The following is a 17182-nucleotide window of genomic DNA, read 5'->3' on the forward strand; positions in this document are numbered from 1 at the left end:
TAAATGTATCGAGAGTAACAGTTGCTATAAATACCTATCTAAATTATTTACCTTATAGGGTCACGGATCGATGTTCCACTTTGACTCCAAAAGTGGATTGTTCTAATTTCCACTGTTGAAAATATTAATTTATTACTATCGAAACGGAAACAATTAAGCCGTTTTTGGACGTCTGTGAATTTATACATTCTCCGATACTGTTTGACGTTATACAGGGTGGTACCGTAGTGTTGCGTGTTTGTTTTGAAGCGAAATGCGGAAAGTTTCAATGGACGACTTTGACCGAATTTTTTTGAAAGAAGTAGTTTTATCATTAAAAAAAAAGACATTGTCTGATGTATTTCATTATGATTTAAATTAGGTACATTCAATATATTTGTTGTGATAAATTCGTTTATTAAATGTTATACAAGCGTACATGAAGATCGGAATTTTGAATGCATCTTTCGAACGGACCTAAGCAAAGGACAGACTGTGTATACAAATTAGAAATGCCCAGTGATCAACCGTAAAAACCGTTTGTTTCCGCCCCAAATCGTCTCATTAGCTATCCTATCTCTATCCTATCCCTAATTGTAAGCGCGAACACAGCGTACGACACTTCCTTTCGGAATACACATCCATTACGATCGTACGAAAAATACTATAGATTGATTTTATGTGCAGGGCCCTTTGGCATTAAGCTGTTAAACCCTAGCCATACATTCATGAAATAAATTACTAATTTATTTCTATGTAATATATGAGTCACTGCACAAGAGGGTTAAAAATTGCATGTCACTCTCAGACTTTTGCTGAAACTCTGCTATAAATTTCTACAACATGTGTTCAATTCGCCCCTATCTACCCTTCATCTGCGTGTATTAATTTACTTTTGTGTGTTGTAAACCATATTTTGTCCAGCTTTTACTCCTTTTTTCCATAACCGCGCCCGTTTTGGTCACGAATGTGACGCACTGTCGAACGCCATACGATCAATATGTCCCAGAATGTGTTTTTTTCAATCTGGAAAAATTCGCAGAAAAACACTCTGCAGATACGAAGAATTCTCTTTCTTGGAACGAAAATATTTCACATGCATTATCTCGATGAATACCAAGTGTCCTTACGGGTGTTGGAGTAATAGAACGGGAAAAGTTTTTGTATGCAAAAAAGAAGCTCGACGTAACGTAACGGTCGTGTGCGAAATTAATCGCTTGATGTTTGCCAGAGGTAGTAAACAATTGGTTTCAATTAAGGCAATGTTGTCGGTTGCCGGCTATAAATTATAATATTGTTCGTGATTGGATAGAGTTGGCATTGATCGTTAACAGTTGCATTATTGTATAAAGATAGCTGTCTTTGCTTTTATGCTATCTTTTATAAATATTTAAAAAATAATTTTCTGTTACTAAAAATCATAATAATTGTGTGGGCATTTGAGTTATGATTTTTCTTGTTTTATTGTAAATATTATATTGTAACATGGCGTTAATCAAATGCAACCGTGCTAACACAATCAACAACTGAATCAGTGACATATATTTTATAAATTATAACCTATTATTATAGCTTATAATCAATATATGTTACTAGCTCGATTTTATTCTAAATACACATTCGTGCGATTAGTAAAATCTGCGATGATCGATTAAGATTAAGATTATAATTATATAATAATTATAATTCTGATCTCTCAGACATGATAAAAATTGAAAAACACTAGGATACATTCTAACTCATGTTTTTATAAGCACAAATCTAGCTAATTGCATCGCTTCTTGGACACATTCACGAAATATGTTTACGCCTTAAAAGTAAATCACTTTCGGCGATCATTAACAAAGAGGGGTAAATGACAATAGTCCTTTTTGCGCATTGTCTATCGCATATTATTTTCAACGTCACTTATGGGCGATTATAAGTGATGGATGTGCTAATAAGTAGTCCGTTAAATATTGATCTTTCTTCACCCGAGCTTTCTTTTTCAATGCCGTACTTTCGAGATGGGTTGTTATATTTTTTATTTTATTTGAAAGATCGTTAGAATGTTCTCTAACTTAATGATGCAGGTAGTTTGAATACCCATAAAAGTTTCGATCGACTAAGCAATCTTCATAATTCAGGTCAGAAACAGTTTATTTATATGTTAGTCTGTATTTGAAAATCATAAGCAACGAACGCATTCCTTCGAATTTTGCACCGACCCTTCGGTTTGTTTTTTTATTTATCTGCTTTGAAACTGTTAATGGATTCCGCTTAAATACGCAATCCTTTATTTTCTTTTTTATTATTTTTTTTTGTTGTAACCTGACAGTCGTAAGCTTAATACGTTACAATGGGCAAATCTGTACAATGTGGTATGTGGTATACAATTTATAATCAATAAATGTCACTGCAGCTGGGGCCGGTTTTTATTTAATAATGGCGAAGTGTCGCTACCGGAGCTAGAACCTGCAACCTCAGAGTTACTAGTCTGAGACGTTACGGACTACGCTATTATTTATGTAACGCTAACGAGAAAAAAAACGCTTTGAAGTTCTAACAAATATAAAAATTCAATTAGTTTTATAAGTCTAATTTTTTATTCAATAGTGAAATAAAATTAGGGATTGCAATAATACCGGTATTGACAATATTAATATTATTTTCAACTGGAAATAATTAAGACCGAAAAAATAATGTTCATTCATTCAAGTTCGAACTGAAGTTTATGCTGTAATATATTGTTGAATTTTGATTCTCGAAAATTCAAAGGAACACTCTTTTTTTAAATATTAAATGAAGATGTAGTAACTATATTCTTATTTTTATTTTAGAAATATAATAAGCAAGCAGATAAAAATTCGACTTGGTTTGCCTATATTATTGTCTGTTTATGCATATTTCGTATTTCTAACAATAATAAGCTTTTAAACAATCTTCCTTACATTCAGGTTCTTTTAAAAATACTTGTGTTGTCTACGAGTACTAATAAAAATCAATGTTCCATTTATTTCTTCACCTTAATTCATTTACTATATTGTCAAAACAATTTTTTTTTACTTCTTTTGGAACAATAAGTCTAAAAAATTATCATATTTAATATTTTTTTGCTGAAGGAACGCGTAGAAAATTATTTATAATTCTATTTATTTAAAAAGTGACATATTTTTTTCTAAAAACAGATTTATGTGATTGAGTTGTGATTTATTACTTTAATTTAATTTTAATTATTGCACATTAAATATTAATTTAAGAATATCTCTTTATATAACATTAATTAAATTTTAACTGTAAATATTATAGAATACGTTAATACTAATTAAGTTGATCCCTTAAAATGAGCATTATTTAATCTCCGTTTCTGCTTTTGTAGTTTTAAGACATGGAAATATCATTTACAGCAAATAAAATGTACGAATTAAAAAAAATCGGTACTATTGGTATTTTATTTTGTAATTGTTTGATTTTTTCCCCAATACCGGTATTACTAAATTTAATATGAAATTTTAGATTAATCTTTTGGGATAGTTTTATTAAAACTTATACTAAAATTAACATCGTACGCTTTGAGAAAACAGCGAATAGTTCATAAAAGTAATATAAATTTACCGACATTTATTTATATTACTATACTATACAATTTATTAAGTAAAATATCTAGTTGTTTTACTTAATAAATTGCTTTTGTGTATAAGTTGAGTCATCGCGTTCTTAAATTACAGTGCAAAACATTACCTTATTGATTACGTTGAATGATAATAAAATTGTGGAATTTATATACTCAGAAATAATGATATTGAAATATAAAACGATAATCAATACAAATCAAATTATTGTGGAACTTGTTTTAAATAAATTTAGTTCATAATAATAAATTATTTATTATTTTATGCGTTAAACATAAATTTATTATTATTATTAAATAATAATAGAAACATTTATTTTAATAAATAGTAGAAAATTCTACACTTTTTTCAGACACTCAAGTAAAAAACTACCACTTCGCTTCCGACTTGGAATAAACAAGGGTTTAGTCGAACTCTTAATTCAATTCAATTTGTAATTAGAAACTGAAATGTGAAATAATTTTAATTAATGTTGTGTTTTTTATATTAGTATTGTAGTGCTTTATTATAAATAGCATTATTTGTTTTGTTAACAGAGGTAAAAATATGTAATTCCTTGAGAATACCCATTTTAGAGCAAGCAAAGTAATTCTAAATTTACCCCAGCAACTTTAAGGTTCTCTAATATATATTTATAATCATTGCGTCTTTTAAAGTTAAACGGCACGATTCACTCAATCGTTGTTATATAAATATACAATGATATTACCTTTTTTAATTAATCGTGGACATGAGAGAAACATATATTTCTTTTAAATGTATAAATAAAATAATATTTATATTTATTTAAATAAATATTTGATTGCTAATGCCAAGTAGGTTTTTATTTAAATATTTTTATAAATATAATATTAAGATTAGGAGAGTATAAGAGGGTTAAAACCAATTTTGAACTATTAATAAATAACGTACCTCACAAACTTTTGATTAATGATCTGCATTAATGAGATACTTTTCAATTATCTCGATTTGTAATATAAAATACATGAATACTCAACCGTTATCTGAATTTGAATCAACTTAATAACACTCTTACCTTATATGGAACTCTTCCTACATCTACTATCCGCATCAATGTATAATCGCCCATTGATGATGATTTATGCTATCATCATATTTTGATCTTCTTGAATTATTATTATTGTTATAAAAATACGTCTAGTCATTTAATCATATTGCTCACAGAAATCGTATTCTCTTCATAAACGATTCTTTAATGACTACAGTCATTTCATATTGAGATCCTGTCTTTTTCTTTCTTGTTTTTTGGCACATTGACGTTAATGACTAAGATCATATTTTCATTCTTATAAATTTGTACATATGATTGAAAATCTACCATTGTTTTAACTCGTTCATTGACCAATTGTTTTTTAACAATGGCATACAAGTGGTGTCGCAGTCAACGCGTCTGGTATTATAATGTAGCCAGACAGGGTGATTCACCTTCCGCCCGATTCTTGGTGCTCCAGACGTGCAGGCGCTTCCTTGTCCAGACCTGGCGGCACTTGCTAATTTTCTGTAGCGATATCGACCAACTTCTACCAAATTAGCTTTACCTTAGCTTCGAGTTCGTTGAACTTTCGACGAGCTTTTAAAAAGTATTCTCGGTAAAGTCAGGATTAGTTCCGCAGCATCCTTAAAGGGACTGCTTCCTTATGCGACGTAAGGTGCATGTCCTATTAATTTATGTGTTGCGTGACCAAGATGGTTTTGTTTTTACCTTCATCCATATGCGGAAACTTCTAATAAAATATTTATAATAATAATAGAGTAGTCCTATTATCAGCGTACAATTCTGTCATCTCATTATTGATAAAATATTAAAAAATAATTGTATTTTTTTATGATTGAATGTGGTAAACCATGATATATATAATAAACAGTAGATTTGTATACAAAATTATCGTAGTGTGTATATATTTTTCATAGTAGATCATTATACTTGTGATTAATATGTGCAAATACAAAGATTAATTTATATAAATTCATGCTATTTTTATTTATTTTATCACGCTTTTAAGAGTTGCATCGGTCAATTCGGCGTAGCTCTGCTTGGTGCTAGTTCAGTTGTAATCTGTGGTCACGTTTCGAATGAAAGTTATGACGAAAATATGGCAGCGTTCTGATGTATAAACCATTAAAGAACGTGAAGCATTCATTATCGTTCCTCTAATCAATATCAATAATTCGAGGCAGCACCAGACTCTTTGTTATTGTTTAATACATATCTGTATAACTGCGTAACGTTTGATTCGCAATCGATAAAAAACTCTAACGTAGTTATTTTATGGAATGTGAATCTCAGTATGTTACATTAGCTACTTTCAGTCCAATGCTTTGAAACTGTTTAAAATATTCGCAGCTTGAAAACGCAATATCATTTTTTTACAAAATGAATTTCATTTCTTTCAAGATTCAATGGACACAAATAATTGTTTTATGAACGCCTTTTTAGAAACGATTACGGCTGATCGCGTCACACGTGTTGTTTTTTATTATAAATAATTTTACTGAGTGGCCTTAGTTATTCATTTTTTCAAGAGCATTTTCTATGATTAAACGTTTCTGGCCGCGAAGTTCTAATTTTAACATGAATGTTCTACTTGTTTAAGGTTCGTTGTCAGTCAGAAGCTATCCAATTTAGTGAACGAAGAGTCTAAGCGAATTCATAAATTATTTAAGTTTCATATGGAAACATTTTGAAGTTTTAAAATCCGTTGTAGCGATAAATAAACGTAATTGATCTCTGATTCCCAAAATTTTAAAGTCGGAATGACGTAATTTTATAGGTCTAGATTGGTAATTCAGAGGCCAAGGGTTCGAGCCACGGCAGCAGACTTGCATTTTTTTAATTTTAATTTATAAAAATCCGGCTGCAAAGTGTCACATATTACTTATAAATTAAAACGTACATAATAATTAAATATATGTCACTGATTCTCAAATTTTAAGTCCGGTGGTTAATACTTATCGTTAGAAATTTATCTAGTACCTCATTAAAAATCGAAACCTTAATGAGTAAAGCAACGATACAGTTAAAATCAATGAAATTAGTTTATTTATGTAGCTTTTCTAACGCTGCCTCTGAATTTTGCGTTCCATACAACTCTTTCAATGATTGTTTTTATTTTCAGAATACGGCCACAAGTACCACGCGAGGTGATCGACATGTGCAGGGTCTGCACTGCGGTCACTCCTGGCGAGCCGCAGGTGACCCTGGGTCAAGACAAGTCCTTCACCTTCGACCTGGTCTACGAAACGGACACTATCCAGAATGAAGTATACGAGAGTTGCGTCCAGAGGCTGGTCTGGAACAGCCTGGATGGATACAACGCAACAGTATTGGCCTACGGACAGGTAAGAAATACTAAATTAAATTAAGTTTCCATCACTCTTTGACCGGTACGAAAGACCAGTGACTAATACCTGAAAGACCTGGGTTTGAATACCTAATTAAACTTAATATTTTTTTATTTATTTCGTGTTTAGTAGATAGGAATCGGTAATTATTATAAAATTATGATTCTGATCGATCATCACAGAATAGGTTTTCCTAGATTTTTATAATCTCATGGATGAATAATTAAAATTAATTATAGCAGGCACGTATATAGTGACATATATTAATTGTAAACTGTAATAATAGTTTAAAATTAATAAAATATAACTGATTTTTAAACAGTATATCTTTATGATAAGATTCGAACCATTTACTTTTCAATTATGATTAACCCAGAAAATTATGTATTATGAATCATTATTTGTAATGCTTAATTTTATTGTTATTATATTATAAAAATCGTGCTTTTTCGAGTAAATGTTTTAAAAATAAAAATGTTTTTATTTTTGTTGTTGAATATCTATTATTCACCTAAAATATAATATCGTTTTTTGAACAACTTTTGGTTAAGAAGCACGTTTGGGAATTTTGAGGTCCACATTAACCTGTAGTATATTTCTTGGATTATGGTGTTTAATGTATGCAAAAAGGAAAATTTTAAATTGCATACATAATTAACGCGTCCATCATCATAAAGACATTAGGTGTTAAAACCGCACTATCTGCATTCCGTATGCTGTTTTTTGCTATGGCTATATAAACTTATTTTTTTTAAATAAAGCTTACTCCCACCGCAGTATCGCCTACGGAGACCATAAGCGATATTCGATATCTGATTGAAATATTCATATGTAGTGGTGAACGAAATATAGTTTCTAATTTAAAAAGTTAGTAATTTACAGACATATATTTTTAAATTAATACACGAGTAACTACTATACAATCCTGATAGTCCATATTATGCTTAAACTAAAAATACTTATTTCTACATAATATTTAAGTATTATCCAAGTGCTTGTCAAAATACTTAAGAAACATGATTCTTTAATGTGGCTAATTAATTAATTGTTATATTGTCATGAAATGATAATATAATATTTTCTGAATCGCGAAAATCAATGGCCTTTTAAATTAAAAATGAACATGAAAAGCATGTTTTTTTTATAATAAACTATAAAAATCGTCATAAAATTAGGCGTAGATTCATATGTAGCATTCTCCATGAATATATTAACCTTCTACCTTTATTTGTATGCTCTAAAATTGTTTCTATTCAATATTTATATGCTATAATTTTTTGGCTGTAACGATACAGATGTTAAGTTACAATTCTTGGTTTAGCAGTTATAAAACACTTAAATTATGTATGATTTGTCTGATTAAAATATAATTTATTAACGGTACTTGATCGATTCAGTAAATAACGAATTCCACACAATAAAAAAGTTCAGACAATCACTATGGTCATAAAAAATACACGTTTTTCCGTGCCCTTAACAAAAAAATTATCCATATTTCATCCAAAAATATTCTGCTGAATACTTTAATCAGTTTCGAGTAAAATGATAAACATTTTTTATTGTAATATACTAAATAAAATTCCAAAATTTAGTATTAAAAACATGTTTTTTTATTATTTTTTTTAAATAAAAAATGTGTTTTCTTTCGCTGACTTTTAGCTTTTTTATATCTCTTTTGAATTATATATCCATGAGATGATGAACATTTTTTATTGAAATATACTAAATACATATTACAAATTAATGAAAACTATTTTGTTTTTCAAATTTATTGGCTTTCATATGTTTAAAAAAATAGTTCATTAATAGTATGATAATAATCTAAAATGTACGAAACACGATGCCCGACGGCAATTATCGGTTTCTTATCTTAGCATGATTTTTGTCTGATAAATATTTTTGCATTCTTAAAATATGATCTAGTTAATAATATTATTCTAGAAACACATAGTTTTTTGAACAATTAACAATATAAATCTGTTAGGTTGAACACTAATTGAACCAGTAAAGAAATGCGATAGTCATTAAAAGCCCAGTTTGACTTGTGATAAAGCTTTTTAACTGTTAACCGTAAGAAAAAAAATGCCTGTCAAAATGCGACACAACCGTGAGAAACCTCTTGACGGCTTAAGTCACAATCAGAAAGTATTAAAATATCCGTCGCATCGAGAAGAGATAATATGTGCATTCGAGTTTATTCAGGGCTCGTAATTTGTTTATCAGCCAATGGCAATATGTTTCAAAAAAACTTGATAGCCTTTTGTAGTTGGTGTGTTGCTTCACATCACTTTTCCTCAGACACTTTTCCTTAAACTGGCATTCACACTTGATCATCCATTTCGAAGTTTAAGTTCCTTCAACTTGGACTGCTTCCTTCAATGAAGCGAATATTGTAGAAGCCGCCGCTTCTCTCTTCGCATGTACAGACTAATAATAATTTCTCAATTATTGCACAATATATATTATAACAAACTTTGTCTCAACTAAATTAAACATACTGACACTGACTGCCAGGACAGATCAATAAGCTTTTCAGCTTTGCGAGCTTTTTCAATTTTTTTTGTTTTGTAAAAGACATTTTATGTCCAAATAAAAAATATGTAGAGCTGCGTAGTAATATTTCGGAATATTATAATATTTATTTATGTTATTAAATTGGAATGTAACGAAATTTGAGGAAGCGATAACTGCCGTAGTTTTATCATATCAACAAGAAAATTATTTTAAAAATAGACCTTGTAAAAATATTTTTTCAAAATGGCGGCTATTAAAACAAATAAAAAAAATATAATTTCATTAAAAAAATATATATAGAAAAAAAGGTGAAATATAAAAATAAACATTGTAAATATCTCGGGTTAATTCGTTATATTGATTCATAATTGCGGTTAATAAAAATAAAAAAAGTAATTTCGTTAAGCAAAATGTTAGAGAAAAGAAAGTCTTATAAAATTAAATAAAAAAACCTGGTTTCAAAATGGCAGTTATTAAAAAAAGTAAAAAAATCATTATTTCGGTGAAAAAACTTTCGGAGGTAATTAAAATTAAAATTTAAAAAAATAGTATGTAGAAAATAAAAAACCGAAAAATAAGTAGTGTTCTAAAAATGTGATTTCGGCTAATTTCGTTATATTGTTTTATAATGGCGGCTATTAAAAATAAAAAAACTGTTACTCGTTAAACAAAATATTAGAGAAAAAAGTAAAAAAGCAAAAAACTTTTTAAAATAGAAATTAATTTTAAATAAAATAAAAATCTTGTTTCAAAATTGCGGTTATTAAAAAATCATTTTATTAAAAAAAATAAAAATTGTAAAAAAATAGTAAATAAATAATATACAATTAGAAAACGATAGAAGTGTCTATAATATATATTAAAGTGATATAAAATACTTTTTATACCCACTTTTATAATATATAGAAATCTATATAATTCACTTAATACTTATATTTTATTGAATGGAAGTATCGATTTACATTGGCCGTGCAAAAATATTTTTTTCTTGTTGTATATTTGATTGAAGTGCAATGTTTTACTTATGAACTGCTGTTTCAAAACATATTAAGCATATTTTCATGCACATTTAGTAAAAAAACTTGGAAAAAACATTCGTGGATTTAAATAGTTGCAGATTCTGTGTCACCGTTTGTTTTATTTTTAACATTAGATACAGAGAAATGCGTAGAGAAATATAGTCGGCAAATATATATAATGTGCTTATTAAATGATATTAAAGTTATTTTGTCAAGACAGACATTAAGTATTTGTTTCATACTGAAGAGCGGTCGATTACAAATAGATCTGGGGGCGACTAGTCGGTCGCGGTCGACGCTGACCATGTTAATAGAATAGACCTGTGAGATTTTTATAGCATATGCACAAGATTATTAAGTATGTGTTGGTAACGATATTCTCGTTTCTTAAAAACACTGCGATAGATCATAAAAATTGCCAGGTCAATCTGCGGTTATTGAAAAGTCAATGAATATTGAGCCGATCAACAATGTTGATAAAAAAACTAGTTAACCAGAATTCATATTAAAGAAGACCATTATTTTTAGAAGCATTCCTAATTCCAAGAATAACTTGCATATTATAAAATGAAATATTCTAAACGCACGTAAGTCTACGTGCCGAACAAGGCATAGAATCCAAAACATATTACAACATTCCTACAAGAGCAGATCGAGCATGGAAAGAACATAATTTTTTATTCACAATAATGTATAATTAGCTACAGATTTTCTAATAGAGGCGAGATGCAAATTTTCACTTGGGATCAAAGAGACCGAGACGGACTCGTTCGTCACATGTGACAAAACACGACGCACGTGATGTAAATACGCACCGAACAGGAATAAGTAAAAAGAAGAAGGTGAAAAATAGCCTTTTTGGTCATGCACGCGTCTGAAAATGACCGAGGAGCTTCTTGAATACGAAACTAATGAAACCATCCTGACTTCCTGCCTATCCGCTTTGATGAAGAGCGAAGGACAGTCTGAGAATGACAAGTAGAAGCAAGACGATCAATAAAGCGTCTTCTATTGATCTGCTACACCGAGAGATCAATAAAAAAACACCTGCTTCCAATTAGACTGAACATGCGAACCGTTAAAAATATGGTAGGTCATATAAAACCTTCTATGACTATAAAATGTCTGATTTGGATTGTTTTATTGGCGTTGTATAACTTGGAATACTACGATACGTGGAATAGATCTATTTGTAAGATATGTCTGTTTCTAAAACTTTAATGCATTAACAAGTTAATAACATTGTACAATATTTTTCTTCAAAAGTAACTCGATTTAATATATATATACAAAGCAAATTTTTCATATGTACATATTTCTGTTTATTTGGGTTTTGTAGATCAAAGATAATTAATGTCACAACCTTTCTTTTATTTTAAAAATCTATGTTGTTCAAGATCTGTACCTTTATTTGGCTTAATCTCAAGTCATGATTTCTCTCTGTACATCAGAATTTCAAGCATTTAGCTCAACTGGAGCCGTGTTAAATATTAATTGTGGCCAAAGTGGGCGTCTAGAACGTGTACATGCATAATGGCGAACATTTCTTCGACTCCAGTTGGTCCATTGTCTTGGGCAATTGATATGTTCGAGCGAAATTCATTACGCGCACTTAGTGAAAGGTGAGATCTGTATATGGACATGGTTTGTGTACATTTTGTCTAAAATGGCCAGATGAGATGTAGATAAAAGCAGCGTGGCTTTGTGCTATAGCAATGCAATCTAGCGACGATTAATGACTTGAGCGGAACATAGACAAAGGCATTCCGCCACGTGTGGTCTCATTGCGGATTACGATTGATGACAACTGATAATCTGGGTCGAATTGTTGACAATTCGATCCATAAAAGAAATCTGCTAGTTGTGAACAGCTGAAGAACTTGAGCTCTATACTGTATTCAATAGAGTTTCTCCGTCATATTCTAATCAATATATAAATGATTGTTAGGTTGTATAAGACAATATAAATCCGGTTCATATGGATGAATTCAATCAGTTATTTGCTTTTTTGACTAAACTGAGCTTAAATGCTTGAACTCCAATAATTGTAATTAATTTTTTTATCGAAAAAAAAATCATAAAGCAGCAAAAATTACCTTACGGTGAGCTCAGGCGTATTGAAAATTAATATACAGAAAGTTTTTCACGTATTTTTTTAGCTTACAATTTTAGTATTATTGTTTTCTGACTTACTGAAATATATATACGCTTGTATACTATAATATAAAGCAGAAAGTCTGTTTGCTAAAGCAGCAAAAACTCTCGAAGGTTTTGTATGTATTAAAAAAACACTGTTTTCTTCGTAAATTTAACCCTTCTATATTGCTTAAAAAATTTCTTATTTGCATAATGTTGCATATTTGCAACATACTGTTTGTACTGAAATAGTTCAAATTTGATTTTTAAAATATGTATTTTTTAATATTCTTTCCTTAACCCTATCACCGCGGATGGCTTCTATGGATGTCATCAAGAAAATCGCCAGTACTTACTGGGCACCTGAAGGTGCATTCATCTTTGAGCCTAATACTATAATTTAATGCTGTAAATCACTTGAATTTATTGAACCATAATATTTAAAAAAATATGTCATGAATAGGTGCCCCCCCACATATTAACAAATTTTGAAATTCGCTCAAAAATATCAGCCGCGGTGAAAGGGTTAATATATAAATAATATAGAGTAATACTCAAATTTTTTTTTCGACAATAAAAAAATAAATAATGCAAAACAATCTAGCAGTTAAACTTGAAACTTAATTCCTTGCTTAACGTATATTTTAATTTGAATGCAATAAAAATGTTTGTTTAACCAGCAAAAACTCTCATACCGTGAAATCTGGCGTCTTGAAAATTGTTCTATGCGATTTGTTTTTAAAAGTGTTTTTATTATAGTTTTTGTTTATTTAAAATTTATCTCCGATTAATATGACATTTGAAATCATCATACAGCTTTCCATATAGATCAGATAATTTAGTTTTTATGGCAATTGTTGTTGCAGAGTTACGCATCAAAAATAGCCATATTAACATATTTAAAAGTAATGAAGTTTTGACGAATTCGTGATGCGAGTTGGCATTGAGATACAGATTGGCTGCTGCAGATGATTTATTTTATTGTTTAACGGTATTATATTAAAGTGACTAGATGTTCCGGATTGTGCGGGTTCGTCTCGCATTGAACATCGCTCTGGAAAGGTTCCGAGATGACATTTCTTTAGCTCCCACAGCATTCCTAATGGAACAAAAAAATTCATAATGACATGTTTTTTAGTTCGCGTAGCGAAAATTTATGTTTATTTAGGGATTAATGAACAAATATTATCGAGATGCATTTTTTAATTGCTAATTATGTGCTGATAGGCGAGGCGCTAATCGAGTAACTTTTCCGCTGCCGCTCCTCCTCGGTGTTGCCAGCGTAGCACTAGAACTGTTCAACGTGTCGGCCCCTTATGAGTTAATAAACACATTACAAAAAAATGTTATATCTGTAAATAATATGTCTAATTCCTAACTATTTTATGTCTCATAATCAATCATAAAAATATAATAAGCCATTTTTTTAAATATTTATTTATCTCAATATAAAAAATATATAATTGTTTTATGGTGTAATTATAAGATGAATAGTGGTAATTGTCCTCAGCATCATCTAGTGTTTGCATACAAGAAACGTGATTCAAACAATGAAAATAATTAAAACAAACACCAAATGTTTCGCAATATATTGCATATAAAAAATATCTATTATTATATTTTTTATAACATCAGCTACATCACGCTCGTCCATTATTCAATCATAATGCTGATTCTCCTTTCCTGGCTTCATATTTGTCCTCATTGTCCGCTTCTGATTCACCAGCTGACTCCTGTCTTTGGAACAAAGAAACGAAGCTTATTTACGGACTGAACCATCTTTATGGACAGCCTCGTTGCGGTTTTCTGGTTTATCGTATAACTACACAAATGACTCAATTCCATCAGTTATTTCTAAGTGCGTTTTCAAAAGGTTTTTCGACCTTCGAGATTCAAAGTGGACAATATATACTGTCGCGAATCAAAAATATATTAATGCCTTAGAAAGTCTGACCTAATTTATAAAAAAATAAATAAAAAGATAAAGCCTTGATGTGTGCTGATTCAGAAATCAAAAGGATTTAAACTAATTGGTGGGATTAGTGCCTCACTTGCTTAATCGGTGTGACTGGATTCAATTATGGATTGCCTTTGTTGGGATTTGTTGATTGATTGAAATGGGTAATGTACAATAATTAAGTAAGAGAAAAAATAGGCGCGTAAGACTCTTATGACTTTTACGCATTATATTGACACTAATCCATGGATTGTAAAAAAAAGCAATTTAAAATTAAATTATTATATAGTACTACAAAATCAGATTATTTTTTTTCTCATGAGTCCTGATCCAGATACCGTTACGGACCGAATTTCACACATAAAAAAACTTGTTTTTTTATGAATATGGCTAAGTGTATATTCAACTTAAATCTTTTTAAAAATAATTTTATTTTATTTTTGTATTATTTAGTATTATTTCTTCTCTTTAATATATATGTATAAAATGAAGCTTTTCTGAAGTCTGTGTATCTTAAATTTATTTTAGATGGTTTTCTTTATTGTATTGTAGAGTATATTTCTACATTAATTTATTCAAAAAATATATTAGAAGCAGTCCAGTAATTTTTATAGCCATTTTTAACTAGCGACTATCGATTATAAGCGTATTATATGTCTAAATCTTTGAGTACTGATACCTCTAAAATATGATTAAGAACCAAAATGGGGTACAAAGTGATTCCATTCAAATTTGAGTATTAAAGAAGTAAAATTTAATATGTCACTATTTTTTTCGCGTTAAATTCATTAGCATATATTTATAGATCTAGATATTATTTTTATTACATATCTTGGGGTTCAAATGTACCCCGCTTAGGGATGGAAAGAGTAACAAATAGTATGTATTCTATGTTAATGGTATCCGTTGAAAAAAAATATTATAATTTATTAGTGGTTTCATTACAATACTATTGGACTATAGTTTATAGTTCTGCATATATTTGTTTAAAGTAATGTTTTATAAAGCCGTCTCCTTGGACTGACGTCATATGTTACGGCTATATATATATATAAGTCGTTATATGCATTAATTCATAAATTCTCACGGACCTCCCAGATTGTCGTGACGAAATTAGTCACAAAGACTTACTAAAAGCCTATAAAACTAACTGCTTTATTTATTTTTAATTAGATTTTAAATGAGCAGAACAGTAAATACTTTGCAAAACGACCTAAATAAAAGTTGGTGTTAAAATATAGGACTTGCACTGTATGTATAATTGGAACAGTCAGTACCAATACAGTAAAAAAGTTGATATAATGCGCATATTGAACCACAGATCCGTAGCACATCATTATACAGTGAAATTTCTTTGTAACGAATACAGAAAAAACAAATCTTTAATTTGTCCCTGAAAAACTTTCATACAAAATATTTTAATTGTATCGAAGATTTCAGTATAACGAAATATTTTAATCAGAATTTAAGAATGACGTTACAACATGACACAATTGAATTGAAGACTGGTCTAAAATTGGGCATAAAAATATGTTGGGCATGACATAGATGCCTTTTGACTGTAATGGTATAACCATATGTACATGCCTTTGGAGCTTTAATAATAATAAAAAATATAAAAATGCCATATAATCGACGAAAATATTTTATAAATTCACGTAATGATCTTTCACAACTGGCTTTCTTTCGAGCTCTCTATTTTTACCTTTTTCAACCTTGCGAAGGTCAAATGTTGACGTTAATGTAATACCGTAGCTATACGTTTCTGAATTTTGCGATTTAATAGCTCATCGTTATGCTTTCAAATGGGGCGTCTACTAGTACAGCGGACATTAGATAATTGGATGCTCTTGCAATTATAAATAATAATACGCACTATGACATTATGATACTTAAATTACTGAGGTTTATTCCTGTGATATAAATAACTAATTTCATATCGAAAACATAATTTCTTTGAGTTTTGATAGTGCTGAAATCAAATAGGGTTCCGTGAGTTAGTTCTTCTGATTTTATTTCTACATGGTTATAATTTATCAAACCGTTCTTTCAGCGTCTCTATGTACCTGAAATCTTTATCGTGTGTTTCTAAAAAAACAAATCGTTTATCTCAAATCGCTCTTCGCGCGCCATGCGATACCGTCGTCGTTATTTGTACTACATATTTGCGTTAACACAGTAAGTTTGAGAGCTATCCGGTTTATTTTATGAACATATTTATAGAAAAAAATCTATAAATTTTTCAAAAAATAAACCGGAGTAATGATAAGTATATCAAACATATGTCCGTATCGTGTGCTTTAGAGCTAATATAATAGGGGCGTAAATTCAAATTTGCCTTCTATTTATAAATTATAAATAATAATGTAATGAATAGCTCTCGAACTGACTGTATTAACGCAAATATAGTCTATATTATGCAACTCAGCGTCCACATGATGTAGCCCATGCTTCAAAATAGTTTTGTACACTAACATTTTGTTTTCTAATGCCATTTGAGATTTTTGACTGATTAGCCAGTTTCAATTTTAGTAATCTATATTCTTTCTTCTGTGGGGACCACACATCTTGTTCTTGAAACTCGCCGCAATTACTCTGACCAA

General features: G+C 29.7%; 1 protein-coding gene across 10 annotated transcripts in view; it reads left to right on the top strand.

Annotated features, from left to right (window-relative positions):
* The window catches only part of Klp31E (kinesin-like protein 31E), a 69466-nt gene that overhangs the window by 23585 nt on the left and 28699 nt on the right, over window positions 1–17182 (top strand). For all 10 annotated transcript variants that reach the window (XR_015810396.1, XR_015810394.1, XM_088189853.1 and 7 more), the window contains exon 3: window positions 6728–6950. Coding sequence is in view for 8 of the 10 variants with exons in the window: in XM_088189853.1 (XP_088045979.1) it covers window positions 6728–6950 (223 nt within the window). In the remaining 2 variants the exon portion in view is untranslated. The remainder of the gene's footprint in view (window positions 1–6727; window positions 6951–17182) is intronic.

Source organism: Plectrocnemia conspersa, unplaced genomic scaffold (genome assembly GCF_051122295.1).
Source record: "Plectrocnemia conspersa isolate PC_06_02 unplaced genomic scaffold, ASM5112229v1 ptg000008l, whole genome shotgun sequence".
Lineage (NCBI taxonomy): Eukaryota > Metazoa > Arthropoda > Insecta > Trichoptera > Polycentropodidae > Plectrocnemia > Plectrocnemia conspersa.